This window comes from Schistocerca americana, chromosome 6 (assembly GCF_021461395.2).
Source record: "Schistocerca americana isolate TAMUIC-IGC-003095 chromosome 6, iqSchAmer2.1, whole genome shotgun sequence".
Classification (NCBI taxonomy): domain Eukaryota; kingdom Metazoa; phylum Arthropoda; class Insecta; order Orthoptera; family Acrididae; genus Schistocerca; species Schistocerca americana.
Window position 1 is genome coordinate 195,463,006 of NC_060124.1, and position 15,776 is coordinate 195,478,781.

The 15,776-nt window shown below is 35.7% G+C and overlaps 1 protein-coding gene across 1 annotated transcript in view; it reads left to right on the forward strand.

The window, feature by feature from the left end:
- The window catches only part of LOC124619856 (dipeptidase 1-like), a 539,272-nt gene that overhangs the window by 464,107 nt on the left and 59,389 nt on the right, over positions 1-15,776 (forward strand). Inside the window, exon 5 of the mRNA XM_047146468.1 lies at positions 9,204-9,354. Within this exon, the coding sequence (XP_047002424.1) occupies positions 9,204-9,354 (151 nt within the window). The remainder of the gene's footprint in view (positions 1-9,203; positions 9,355-15,776) is intronic.

Sequence of the window (15,776 nt, forward strand, 5' to 3'; positions counted from 1 at the left end):
GAGGCAGACAGATGGTTTAATGAAAACAAACTCATTGTGAATGCCAAAAAAACAACCTGGATCAACTTCAGACATATTACAAATAAAATAAAAACTAACCTTACGGTAGAACTGGGTAAGTGTAAGATTGAACAAGCGTCATACACTAAATTCTTGGGAGTATGGTTTGATGAACACTTAAGATGGGAAAAGCATGTAATATCATTGAACAAAAAATTAAGTCAAACATGTTATATACTTAGAATGCTTTAAAGCTCATGTAATATTAAAACAGTTTTGTGTGTTTATTTCTCATTCATGCACAGTTTATTAAGATATGGTGTACAGTTTTGGGGGAACAACAGTCTAACAAAACATTCATTTAGACTACAAAAGAGGGCAGTCAGAATAATAAAAGGTATAGGATATAGAGACTCTTGTAGGCATGCTTTCAAAGAATTAAAAATCATGACACTACCATCCTTACACATATATGAAAGCATATGTTTCTTAAAAGATCACGAGGAATTTTCTACATTAAACAGAGAATTTCACAACTACGAAACAAGGAATAGGAATGATTTCCACAGAGAAATTCATAAAACAGCTATGTATCACAAAAGTGTACTATACCAACCCAAAATCCTCTACAGTGCTCTCCCCAAAGAACTAAAAATAATACCAAAACTGCACATATTTAAAAGAGAATTAAAAAACATGTTATTGAGCAATAGTTTTTACAGTATTGAAGAGTTTATGAATCATTGACAATAAAAGTGCAGTTAATATTTCCCTGACATAATAAATATGTGTAATTGCTCACATTTAAATACTTGCTGTTTCTATGAAAGTGTGAAACAGTGTTAATATAAGAATGGAAATAATCTTTGATGTGAGAATCACTAGCTTTTTTTTGTACGTTGTTATCCTACTTGTATATTTTTATGTTAATGTTCTTATAGTTCTATTAAAATTGTAATGTCTAAGTGACAAGTAAATTCAATTATAAATTTTCATGTACATGTATTTGAAATTGTAATGTTTATTGACAAGTCCTATGTCATTTTGATGATGCACTACAAGGACGCTAATAAATTGAATTGAATTGAAGTATTATTGCCTGGAGTAATTAAGCATGATTCATTTGCACAACTTATAAGATTATTAGTGGAGAAAATTATTTATGTAACCATGTAATTTAGCATATATATAATATTAACAAATTCTTAACATCACAATTGTAATTTTTGAAAAACATTTTGGAAATAATGACACAGTACATCAAGTCCTGTTGTAAATTTATAAAAAGTGACATGGCAGAAGCGAGACTAGTTCAGAACAGGGGCAGCTTTATGACACTCTATCAGTTAAATGTAAAATATAGCTGGCCGGTGTGGCCGAGCAGTTATAGGCGCTTCAGTCTGGAACCGCGCGACCGCTATGCTCCCAGGTTCAAATCCTGCCTCGGGCATGGATGTGTGTGATGTCCTTAGGTTAGTTAGGTTGAAGTAGTTCTAAGTTCTAGGGGACTGATGACCTCAGATGTTAAGTCCCATAGTGCTCAGAGCCGTTTGAACCATTTGCAAAACATATTGGAAACTTTGACTAAAATCAGTGTGTTGACAAGACTATTTATTAGTTAGAAATGCCGCTTATCTTCTGATATGTAAGCTGAACTGCATGATAAGTCTTGAAAAATTGATAGAACTACAGCAGATAAGTAGTCTGCAACCAGCAGATTACATAATTACCCAGACAGACGCACACAAATGTAGAAAGACACAAAAAATAGGATAATATTAAATCCCAGAACTTACTTGAAACTAATGGGATGAGCGCAAAAATTAGAGGGTTTTGGAAGGGACAAAATAAATATGGCAGTCCTAAAAATGCAGACATACCAAAGCAAATATTAAAGCCAAAAACAAGCAAACAAGATTCTCAGTAATCGCCAAAACCACAATGAAAAATAAGTAAATGATCATATGGCATTATTAGTTAGGAAACACCATTTGGGATCGTTTGGCCACTTGATGAAAAAGTCTTTATTTGACGCCACTTCAGACACTTGCACGTCATAGACTGTTAGAGGAAATGATTAGGGCAACACATACAACCAACCTGCTGGCAATCGAACTCAAGACCCCAAGGTGTAGAGGCAGAGCCACAATAAGAAAAACCTGGCAAAAGAAACTGGTATCGAAAATTTCATATAACTGATACAACTCGAATGAAATCCACAATACCACAAATCCACACACAACTCAAAGCGCCAAAGCCTTGTTAACTCTTTTGATATGTACGTCATTGCACTTTCTTGTGTTGTAAGTATGTAGATCCGAGTTGGAGCGGAAATTGTCAGTATTTCTTTTTACATTAATTACGCTTTTTTGTATATGGAGGCATGGTAGGGGTAGAATATTTAACTGTTGAAATAATTGCTTTGAAGGAGTTAGCCTTGAACTGTTGGTAATTATTCTAACAGCTTGTTTTTGTAGAGTGAAGATGGTTTTGAGATTTTTCTTACTACGACCCCAGAAAGTGAGGCCATAGGTAATAGCAGAATGTATATAAGCAAATTAAACAGTTCTGCTACATTTCCTACTGCATACAAAGCTAATAACACGTAATTCAAAGCAAGCAGAGCATAACATATGAGAGAGATACAGAGTGTGGGATTTCCAGTCTAAATTTTCGTCTATATGTACACCTAAGACATTTGTGGTAGCAACTCTCACAATTTCTTTGTTTTGTATTCTGAGATCCAGAACAGAGTGTGACTTTGTTGACCTGTAATGGATATAATTAGTTTTTTAGATATTTATGGTTAATTTGTTCATTTCAAACCTATTTTTCAAATATTCTATAACTCTGGTTGCAGATGTTGGCAATACCCAGTTTATGTCAGTTACTACAATGTTTGTGTCATCTGCAAGCAGGGTTATGTGAGTACCATTTACTGGAATCTTGATATCATTTATGTAAAGAAGAAATAGAAGTCCTAGAACACTCCCTGCGATACCCCAATTGGCACAGTCTGAATATCCAATCTGTAAACAATACTTTGATTTTTACTGTTTGTTGTTGCAATTTCTACTACCTGTTTCCTATTATTGAGATATGATGGAAACCACTTTTTTGCCACTCCTCGTATACCAACATATTCTAATTTGTCTAGCAGGATATCATGTTGGACAGTATCAAATGCCTTTGATAAATCCAGGTTTATTCCTATTGTACTGTTGTTCCTATCTAGCCCCGTTACAATATTTTCAATGAATTGGTGGTTTACACACAATAGATTGAATTTCTCGAGGTAATTTGTAATTCTGTTTTTCATGACTGTCTCTATTACTTTCGAAAATACTGATAATAAAGCTGTTGGTCTATAATTTCCCACTTCATGTATATTGCCTTTTTTATACACTGGTTTTAGTTTTGCAATTTTTAATCGTTGTGGAAAGACTCCTTCTGACAATGATATGTTTATGATGTGTGAGACTGGTTCTGATATAACACTAGCACATCTCGTCATGACTGAACAAGGTACCTCGTCAGTCACTGAGGACATTTTATTCTTCATTGTTTTTCTTATTCGATTAACTTCCAGTTTGTTAGTGGGAGGTAGCAATATTGAATTAACACTTTGTTCTCCTAGGATTGATGTTCTACTAATCCTATATAGCTAAAACGAAGTTCGAGGTACCACAAAATGAAATTTCACCCATATAACTAAATACCAAAAACCTAACCTCACCAATTTGGATAAAACAAACTCAACAATATCTATTAATAACAATCCAACATAATTACCAACAAACAAACAGCACAACCCAAAATATGTAAAAATTTGCATTAACATCTGTATCAATGTACAAGAAATGCACAGTTACGCACATAAGCACATCTACCACACATACTACAATAAAATAAAATACGTACCAGCCATAGTCAGCTGATACATAAATCTAGCAATCTAGTGGTACAAAAAAAAGGTACTAAAAATAATTCCATCAACAGAATCTCTTGAATAGCCAGCCTAAATTCACAAATGAGCAACCCTCTGGATATAACAACATATACTGTATCACTGACAGTGTCACGTTTACTGACTCCATGTTACGATGCAGCATCTTTCATCAGTCTGATACTTTCTCCATAAATGTAATACTTTACGTATGTGACAGTTAAATCAAATAACTGTAGAAATTTGATCGTAGTCAACATGTCTCCCATTGCAGCACCCAGGAAACCTATTCATGATCTTGATTGTCATATCCATAACTAACAAAAAATAAAACTTAAAATTAAATCTCCAACCATGAACAACATATCAAACTAATAATTCCAAAGCTAAAAATAAACCTATTGCAGTGACTGCGGACATCAAAATAACTCACTAGCAAATGGTGCAAACTCTTCCAGTATTGCACTCACAAACACCACTCAAGGGGTCCAATAAATCACTAACAGCACTCACAAACAATTTAGAAACAAACATCCCACCCGAGAGAGTGCCAATGCATACTCCTACATGCCCTCTGAATACGCAATTCATTTCAAATGGGTGGCATGACCATGATGTCACACAACACAACACAGCTACATCAAGGGTTAAAACAGACAGATGATATCACAAAAATTCGGTTGAATCGCTCCATCTGTAATAAGGATGAGGACAGATCAGTTTATGTTTACTTTTCTTGTCAGAAAAGTGTTAGTCTATTGTAAAAATCATCATTAGAAGTTCCTTTACATCACATACATTTTACACAAGCTTATAGGAAAGCTATGCTTACTGAAATATAGGACCCACAAAAATGATGCGTACCAAGTGCCTATGTATCTAGTGACAGAGTTATAACCCTCCAAAATACAGTGTGGGACGCACAATAAATGTGGTGCATTACAGTAATTTATATTTTCGAATTCATATATATTACAATAACAGCAAAGCTTTACATACAATGTGTGCATTTAAAAGATTATTTTGTTTTCCTTTCGTTGATACTCAGCTGTAATGAAAAAGTAAGCTACCATGGTAACTAATAATACATCAGTTTCGTTTAATTTTTTTCTATGTGTATCACACATTTTAGTACACTACTTCGAATCTTTAACATCTATTTCACTGCTAACTACAGTTTTTTGTCTCTGTAATTTGCTTCTGCAATCTATTCTCATGTGAAGATGGTGTTCTTACATCAGAGACTAAATTCTGGATGATTTTATTGAACTGAAAATAAGGATGTGTTACATATTGTTAAGAGATATTATTCTATTGGGAAGACACTATAAAAACATCCTTTCTTAATATGGTAGGTGTTCTTGTGCCTAGATTCGTTCCCTGGTTGGTGGGCATTTCCTTAGGGTGGATATTATTGTTCCCTTAGTAGTTGTTAACTCTTCATTGTTGTCATCATTGGTGGAAATTTTCTTGTTCTGAGTCTAGGGTAGAATCTGTGTGGCTGTTGTTTCTGGGTATCAATCTATCTCAACTCATCTACTGAGGAACTCTTGTTTGCTGATTTTTCTTAGTAAAAGTACTTCTAAGAACGTTTTATAATACAGTTTATCATTCTCTGACATTATATTGGTAGCTTGGGGTAATAATAGTATTTGAGGTGAAATGGAACAGATACTAGCCACCAATTCTACAGCCATGTGGCTGATGAAGTATTTAGCTTTAACATTGGTACACACCCTATGACTTGTATTAAGATCTTTGCCTGTTTTCTCAATCACTTAATGAATGTTCTGTAACCAAATCAAAGTTTCTTCAAATAATTGTTGGACAATTTTTTAGACATGTAAGAAATTTCATTGCACTCATCACTTTTTGCTATTTGCTCAACAACCTTTTTTGCCAATTCTTTGTACTAGTAAATGATGATACATAATTGAAGACCTAACATTAATAATGTGTTAAGGGCCAAAAGTAAAGTTTTGAGATATAATAAGAAAACAGTATTGTATGTCATATGAAATTAGTGCATGTTTTATTGTCTTAATACATATATTAACATACAGGAAATATAAACTATACTGCAAGTCCAGAGAAAATTGCATTGAATTGCCCAGAAAAAGAAAAAAACCTTGAAGGCAGAAGGTGTCTAACATATTACCATATTCAGACTGAATGCACTAAGTTCATCAGAGATATCATCCTGTACTGGTTGGTAAAACATTCCTAAATATAAGAAATGTAAACAAAATGCAACAAATATCTTCAGTTTGCAGTATCATTACACAAATCAGTAAAAAACTTCCGATGGTGATGTGGTATAAAGGGAGCCATAGCAAGTAAATTCTTCCTTCTCTTTCAGCACACAATTATGGAATATGTGGTAATACTGAAAGTTGTGTATGAATGAAATTGTGAACAGTTTTGCCTTTCTTTAGGATGTTTACACTTTCCCCCTATTCAGTGTCACTGAATGTCCTTCTGATGTACACTATTCCAGGTGAGGTGATTTTATCTTGTACAGCAAAACTGATGTATGGCTTTGTTGTGTTCATGACTTTTATCAGCAGGAGCCTGGAAGTCAATAAAGTCCTTTTCTTCAATTTTGAGTTTCTTGAATGGGAAAAAGGAGCTTGCTGAAGTAATCACTTTTTGTAAATCATCAAGTACGTAACACTTAACTACTTTCTTGTGCTTTTCTATTAGGGCAAAATTTCTGTCACAGGATAGGAACCTGTGGCCTGAAACCAGATACGTACGCACTATAGAGTCAAATAGGCTACAAGCCCATGTATAAGTACATGGTTTTTGTTTTGTTCACAGCAGTTGTCACTCCAAATCACAGGTTTCCTTTTGCTATCAGTTACATTGACAGTATTTTTAGTGCAATTTTGGACATGGAACAGACATGATGCTATGTTGTTAGCTTGACAAAACCCTTCACTGTCATGCCCCTGTTATCATGAGCATGAACACAGAAGTTGTAACACGAAAGTTGTAAGTAGAACATAGCTGAGTGTGTAATAGTAGGAAAAACAATACTTGTTGCAGATCGATTGCTAATGTACGCGTCACTTCCAGGCATAGTTGAAGATGTTGCATCATTCTCCTCATTTGTCATTGAGCTTTCTGCCTTCTTATGGTGCAGTTCTAGTGCTTTCTGAGCTTTTCTGTTCCCTGGTGAGTTCTCCTTTCCTCTCAAGATGCAACGAGTCAAATACCTTGCAAGTATCTAACCTTGGCCTTCCAAATGGTAGATTTGGAAAGTATTTAACTAATTTTCTTCTATACTGCATTTCATTAACTTAAGTCTCTGGAAATTTGACTTTAAATGCTTTGTATAAGTGACTAATATTAAGATCACAGCTGAGATATTCTTTAGAAGACTTCATTCTACTACAATGAGTCTCCTCTGTTACCGACAGTTGACCCATTTTTAGTCTACTGGTTAATGTAACAATCATCCTCTTTGACACACAGAATATATCCATGAATGTTGTACGCAGAGTCTGGAATGACCAACTTTGTCATCAGGAACCATATACACTGCACATAATTGCAAGTAGCTGTTCTCAGGTTCGACATATTTATCACTGCCCCACCTAAATACTGGTAGTATTTTTGTTAAACCCTCTAGAAATTGAGCTGTTGAATTTTTCTTATAGAAGCCATGAAATAAATTTGTTCTTAATTCATTCGACAAGGTTTTCATGATAGGCTACATTTGCAGTTCGACTGGAATGGGAAAGCGTACTTACTTCAGTTTCAATATATTGAAAAACAGTTTCTTATTACAGTAGGTACATTTCCATTCCATGTGTTTTCACTGAAATAAGTAGTTAAATGCATATATTGTATGTACACTGTTGCCCCCATTACATTAGAGTCAAACCTAGTTCCGACAAGAATGGAAATCTACAGTGTATAAATCAAATACCTACCTTTGTTTTTTTCTAGAAACTTGAACTTGTGGTATATTCTGCCCCTTAACTCGTGCATTATGCTATTGAACTTTCACAGATAAGCAATGTTTTGAAACATTACAAGCATCCTTTTGTTTTTCCACAGCAGAAACGTACCCACAACACAACAACAATACGGCAGCTATTAAGTACATGCTTAAAACTGGTGTAATAAAATTCACTGCAGATTGTCGGGCACATTTAGAATAAAGGAACTAACACCAACACCATCTGTTGGTCACTGTTACAACTTCTTACCTTCGTCATATGATAAAGCACTTCTAGTATTATACGCGTATGGATGTAGCTCATATAGAGTGAATAAAATCAATTTTGAAAAAAAATTACACTTAGACGTTTAGAATGTTACGTCTTCAGTTAACAAATTTCCTCTACCTTACAATGAGTACATTATGTGACATAGGACATGCTTCTTTGCTAAAATGTGTGGGATAAAAGTTTCCATTGTTGCACTTTCTCATGGAAAACTTAATCTGCATGTGTTGCAAGACAACACAGAAAGGAAATGAAGGTGGTTATCTATTTACTTTTCTTGTGAATGATGGCAAATATTCTGTGGCCTTCAATTTTGGCAAAAATGCAACCATACAATTGTGTCACTAATGTGCAGTGAAAAACATATGCCATTTTTTACATCATAATGCAGCCCATACCTCCTACAACATTCATGTTCTGAGCACTAGAACACAAATATAATAATAAACACAACACTTCATTATTTCAAGTATTTTGGTACAGGAGAAATGTTGTCACTGCTTTAATAATCATGGTTGACACAATATATTTCAAGATGGATGAAGGAATATCATGACTGTGTCAAATGTTACCAAGGAAGGAACAATAATTGGTTGCTGCTGGAATTCCTTCCACAGTAAAGTTTTGATAGTATAATCATTTAACACAGTGACCACTGACTTATATCAAAATTGCATATCTTACATCATTACAAACCTTTTACTTTATTCAAAGTACATATCATTAACATCTCAGTAACTATTTACTATGTCACATCAATAAATGCTGTGGCCAATCTAATTTATCATAACTAGAACAAGATGCAATGTTGCCCTCTGGCATCTTGCTTGCTGAGTTAAGAAATTACCAGTACCTTTCACTAAAACAATTCTGTTAATATAGGCCTCACACATGATAATGCCATAAGCATCAAACAAGTAGTGGGTAAAATAAAAAGTTTTAAAAAGTGGTTTGAGTGACAGATATCATAATATTTGCATTCCTTGTATTTCTCATTGATATAATTTTTTGCTATGTTACAGGTATTGAGGAGAGTTTTCGCAAAGGTCAGATAGCCAGTTTACTGTGTGTAGAAGGTGGTCATTCAATTGACTCTCGGCTTGCAGTGCTGCGTCTCTACTATGAGTTGGGTGTGCGTTACATGACACTCACACATTCTTGCAGCACTCCCTGGTGAGCCCTGCTTCAGCACTTCTTATTATATTCTACCATTTCTTTCCTAGTTCTATATTTACATGTGTACTCTGTTAGCCACCTTATGCTGTGTGCCAGAGGGACTTGTGGTACCATTAAATCATACATTCCCTCCCTCTCCCCATCCCCCACCCTCTTTTGCTGTTCCATTCAGAAATAGTGAGTTGGGAGAATGGTAGTTGGTAATTCTCTGCATGAGCTCTTAATTTTCCCAATCTTGGTCTTTTTGCAAGATGTATGTAGAGGGAAGTAATACATTGTCTGCCTCTTCCTGTAACACACCTCAGAATTTAACAGAAAATACCTCTGTGATGTTCAAGCCCTCTCTTGTCACATCTGCCACTGGAGTTTCACAAGCATCTCTGTAACACTCTCACACCTACAAAAAGCACTCCATACAAAATGAACTGCTCTTTTTACATTTCATTTGTTTGTTTGTTTTTGACCTTTTCAGTCTCCTGTATTAATCCTACCTAATGGAAGTCCCTGGCTGACAAGCAGTATTCAACAATTGATTGAATAAGTGTTTTGTTGATTTACATTTCAGTAAAATTACATTGAGATATTTTTATTTTATTTTTAACTTGAGCACAGCTGCTTTGAATCTGGACCAGTGCTTTTTCACTATGTAATTTTAGATTTTATGAAAATCTCTGATGTGAGATGCCCCTAGTAGATGTTGAATCCTAGGTCAGTGTACCAAACAGTAATTTAGAACCGGTTGGCTGTATAAACCTATGTTCAAACTAGTATACTGTTGCTGAGAAACAGCCATGCTTAAAACTGTATCATATCCTGATTCATAACAGGGGATGAATCTTGGTTGTATGGTTATGACCTTGAAACAAAGCATCAGTCATCACAGTGGAAAGCGCTATCTTCTCCAAGGTCAAGAAAGGCTCGACACATTCACACTAACATGAAGTCACTGCTGATAATTTTTTTCATTATTCAGGGAAAAGTGCCTAAGGAGTTTGCTCCACTTGATCAGACTGTCAACGGGCTGTTTTACTGCAAGGTTTTCAGGTGACTGAGGGAAAATGTTTGGTGCAAACAGCCAGAGTTGTGGAAAAAGAAAAACTTGGCAGCGGTACCCCTCCCTCCCTACTCACCAGACCTAGCCTTGAGTGACTTCTACCTGTTCCCAAAGATGAAAATCACATTGAAAGGGTGACATTTTGATCCAATTGAAGACATCCAAATGGAATCGCAACACTCTTCATGCTGCGAACTTCCAGGAGTGCTTCCAAAAATGGGAACAACACTGGGATTGTTGCTTATATACCCAAGGTGACTTCTTTGAAGGTGACTGAGGACATTAGGATATAAGTATAGTTTCCTGATTCTTACAATGAAATTCTCAAATGTTTTGGGCAGCCTCTTGTACTCATTAAAAAGAGCTTTTGTTGGTGGTTTCAGTTTCCCACACACTTACTTCAATTTTTAACATAATTGCTGTTCATTATTAACATAAGCATCTGCATCCTTAGGTTGTTCATCAGATTTGAACTGCTTCCACCAACCTATTTTTCAAATGCAAGAATGGGTAAAGGTCACTGCATGAGAGGTCAAGACTGTAGGGTACACAATAATAGCTTCCAAAAATGCTCATTTACTTGCTATTCTTTCATCCTTGTGTTGGCCAGTAAACATTTTTGATATCTGCCTTGCACATAATTTTTAATATCTGAGTTTTTCGATGACAATTGTGTGAATTGTGGTACATCAAACATGAGGACAATCATCAGCCAGATCACCACTCTTCAATCAGATCACAGTTTTGTTCCAGCTGTTGCATGAATTTATCCATCTAGATACAGAATGTGCACTCTGCTCATAATCATTCACATTTGTATGGGCACTTTTCAGCTCTTCAACACCATTGTCAAGTCTTTCATTCATTCATTACTGTAGGCTCATAAACTAGGCACAAACCCTGATTAAGCTGACCAGCCCTGGATCCTTGTGCACACAGAAATTATATAATAGCACACACTTAACAACTGGTAGGAGTAATGATATTCAAAGCTATTGTTGTTTGCGTTCACCCACATTCAAATGATGAATAATGACTTCTGCGGCTTCCTAAACAATTAGTAAATGGCAATGCATTCATGCACTTTGTTCTGAGCTGCCAACATTTAAATACAAACTAACTACTCGTACTTTTCAAATAAGCCATACAGTAATGGACCTTTAACTCCCACAAAGCACTCACATCACAACTGACAATTTTTCCCTTTTTAAAAAGTCATATTTAATTCTATTTCCTAGGAAGTGTCAGTCCAGTCACAAATCTGTTTCAGTATTTGGCAATGTCATTTATTTTTCATTAAGTGACACTGTGGAACTGTATTGAATATCTTCCAAAAGTCAAGGAACGTAGTCAACCTGAGCACCATTGTGTACAGCTCTCTGCAACATATGACCAAATAGTGACCTGAGTTTCATAAAATCATTGTATTCATAATCAGGTTTTATCCTTGTAAAGACAGTTTCTGGATGGTTTTTGTTCTGTAAAAAGATTATAACAATGAGCATAAAACGTGTTTTGTAATTTTACAGCACATTAATGTCAGCAATATAGTCCCATAAAGGTGTGCATCTCTCTAACAATATTTCTTGAAAACAGAAATGATTACCACCATTTTCCCATTGGTGGGACCCTTTGTTGCTTCACCAAGTTAGGATACACTGCTGCTAAAATAAGAGAAAGTTCTTGCATGTTGTCCGTATAGAATCATCCTGGTATCTCATCAGGTCCGGTTGCCTTTTCTCTGTTGAGCAATTTTTGTTGATATTCTATTCCATTATCATTTATCTCAATATCTGCCATTTTGACATTCATGCAATGTTCAAAGAGAAAACCAATATAATACACCCACAATGAAATAGTTTTAGCCTTCTGTCTGCTGCCTTCTTTTCTGTTCCAGTATGCTAACTGAGCTACTGAACACACCATTTTCTACAGGAGTTGGGCAAAACAATAATTACTACTGCCTAACACAGTGTTCACCCTCAAAGACAGTGTGAACCCTCCTGTAGAACAATGTGTGCAGATTTTAACTGCTACACAATGTGGGTTTCACCATTCCTTGCAAAGAAACTGTTCATATTCCTTGAAAAGTGCAGAACAGTGGCTAGTGAATATTAAAATCCATTGTGTCTGGTTGCATGTGAGGGGAGATGTTAATTCATACTCATCAAACCAATCTCAAAAAATTCTAGCTGCTTCAATGGGGACACTTCAGCTTTTTAAGAAAGAACCCATTTCTATGAGCAATGTATATACCATTTAATGAAAGTGGTCACCTAAATTGCTTTTAATGGACATTACCAATTACTTTTCCCTTCAATATGACTATAGGGCCCACTGGAACCTAGTCAAAAGCCACTCCCACACCATTTTTGCACACCACCTGCTTTTTGCTGTAATATGATACATGAGGGCACTGCTGCACGAGGTATCATCGGTGGCAGTTAACTCTTCTCGGGCGCAACAGACTCTTCAGCCAGATGTCAATCTGGTGACATGATTGTTTTTGTACACTTTGTAATAAATATTATCCTACAGTAAATAAGGACCATACAGTTATTTGCTGTAATCAAATCGTATATGTGGTGGATCTACATTGAATTGTGTGGGTCATCCATGTAGGTAGGGCATGAGTATGGTGAATAACCACATGGTTCTCATGCAATGTAGAACAACATGTATTACAGATAGAGCATACCCATATAAGTGTGCAAACACAATCAAGTTACCAAACTGACTGCTACTCAAAGAGGCTGTTGTGCCAGAGGCAATTTGACTGCCAGTGATGATACCTCGTGAAGCAGTGTATAGCACTTATTTGTATGCAGTACAAAATTTTCTTAATTTTATGTCTCATTCTTCATACCACATGGTGACTTGATCTGTGATCAACTAGTTTTGGCTTGCATTGTTCCACAAAACCTAGGAAAAAAGTAAAGATAAATTAAACCTCACCACTGATCAACACATACATCTAACTCTGAAGGTCCTTTACAGAATATTCACAGGAAATGGTTGGTGAAATCTATAATCATAAAGATGTTTGTCCCTAACATACACAACCCGAATACTAGACTCTGAAGAATTTCACTCACTTTCACACCATGTCCTTTCAAGAACTTATCACAGATCTAATCTCACAGTTGGAGGGTGTGGGGGGTGGGGGGGGTGGGGGGGGGGGGGAGAGACTGCAATATTACATGTGACAAGGAAGTTCTAACTGTCACGTATGATAATCATATGGTAAATTTCATTTATGTACACTGACCAGCCAGAACATTATGACCATCTACATAATAGTCGGTATATCCACCATACTACATGCACTGTGCATGTGTCGGACCAGCAGTCGTTCCATGTCAGTCGACACTGCAGTTGCCTGGATGGGTTTATATTGATATTAGGTTGGTGGTCAAAATGTTCTGGCTGATCAGTGTATTAATTTTCTGCTGTGTGAGCAGATCCTTGTGATCTTAATTTCTTGCAATTTATCAGTTTCATGTATTTGCCATTTTCTTTCAGGCCATGCAGGAGCTGAATCTTTCGTCTTCTTGCTTTTATTTTCCCTTTTATGTCCTTAAAGTTCGGCTTTTATAATCTCATTTTCCTTAATGATACGGCCAGTTCTGTTTTTGTTTCTTGTTTTTATTGCTATCAGTAATTTCCTGTCTTCTCCTGCACTTTGTGCAGTATCACTTCATGTCTCAACCTCCACAGCCACATCCCCACTTCAGAAACCTCCAGTCTTTTCCTTTCCTCCTCCCTCAAAGTCCAAGCTTCTGCTCCATATTACTGAACACTGCGGTAAACAGTGAAGATCATCACAAAGCATCCTACTGCTCTTTTTAAATGGCAGTTTTGCTTTTGTTCTTTTTGGTTTCATTTCTTTCAACTACATTTTCATTCTCTTTTGTACATGTTTGTATTCTTGACTGTATTCTAGTTTTTCCTCTGCTGAAAATTATTTTCATTTTTTTTTTTCTTACTGCTATCTGCACAATGTATGTTTATCTTGAATTCACTTTCATTCCATAAATATTTTCAGAATACTCGACTGTTTCAACCATTTCCTGAAGATATTTTTCGTTGTTTGCCAAGAGGAGGACACCAACTGAATATCTCCCACAGTTTTTATCCCTTTGTCCTTTATTGAATGCTTCTTTCCCTTCTATGTAAGTAAGGAAAAGAGTGGAGATGGATAGCAAATTAGCCTTACACTTTTTCTCAGTCCTATTACATTGGGATCTTATCCTTTCATTCTGAGCATTACTTTACAATATTTGTCACTGTGTATGAAAGTTATTACTGTTCAACATTATTTAAAGCTTTCCCCTTGTCTGTAAAAACACAGTCATTCATTTACGCCACATGTTCAGTAATCGCATCATGAAGAAGAGCCTTCAGGGACATGAGCCAAAATACAAATTAACAGACAGTAGCATTGCTAGAAGTATACACACACTGATAATTATGGCAACATCTGTTATGTTATAATATCAAATTAAGTGCTCAAATACTGATAATGTTTCCAATTTTGGACAAACATTTCTGCATGTTGAGATTTAACTAGACAGTCCTTGTTACATTACACTTAATGTCTTTGGGAGTCATTGGTGTTTCCTTGTAGACCTCTTGTCATAATTTTCCATACAGGTAAAAATCTGTAAGCGTGCAAGCCATTTTGTGTTTTCCAAATAACTGATTTAACAATCTGCAGATATCTGTTAAGAAGAACTGGAATGGGTGTGATGCCTGTCTTGTTGGCACCAGTAATTTTGAATAATGTCTGGTGGCGTTTCTTCCAGGAACTGTGTGCCATATCTGTTACAAACTGTAGATACTTCTTGTTGTCTTCAATCCCATCAATGATCTGGTCCTTGAAATGTCCACACACATGTTGACAGATGTATTGTCAAATGACCAGTATTGCATAATGTGAAGATTCGTTTGCCCATGGTTTGTAAAAGATGCTGTATCTGTAAATAAAATCTTAAATAGAATGCCACATAAGTTCAAAGATTTTGCAGACACTATTCAGAGAACTGTGACCAATTTTGAAAAAAGTTTTCACTAACTTCAATGTAAATAGCTTTGTAGTATTACTTTGGGGTTTTGAAAGTGTGTGGTGAGCTGTCTTTCATACTTCTTTGGTATACTTAGATTCCGAGGAAGCGAAGGATCATCAACTTGTGAAGGTTTTTCTTTTGAACACAATTCCCAAAAGTGTTAAAATTTATCACGCTTTCCATTCAATATACAAATCAAGCCCTCATATATTTTTTTCAGATCAGCAACACTTAGATGAGGGCATTGAATTTTTTCATTGACATCTTCTACTGGTTCATTGCATGGCAATAAAGATGTA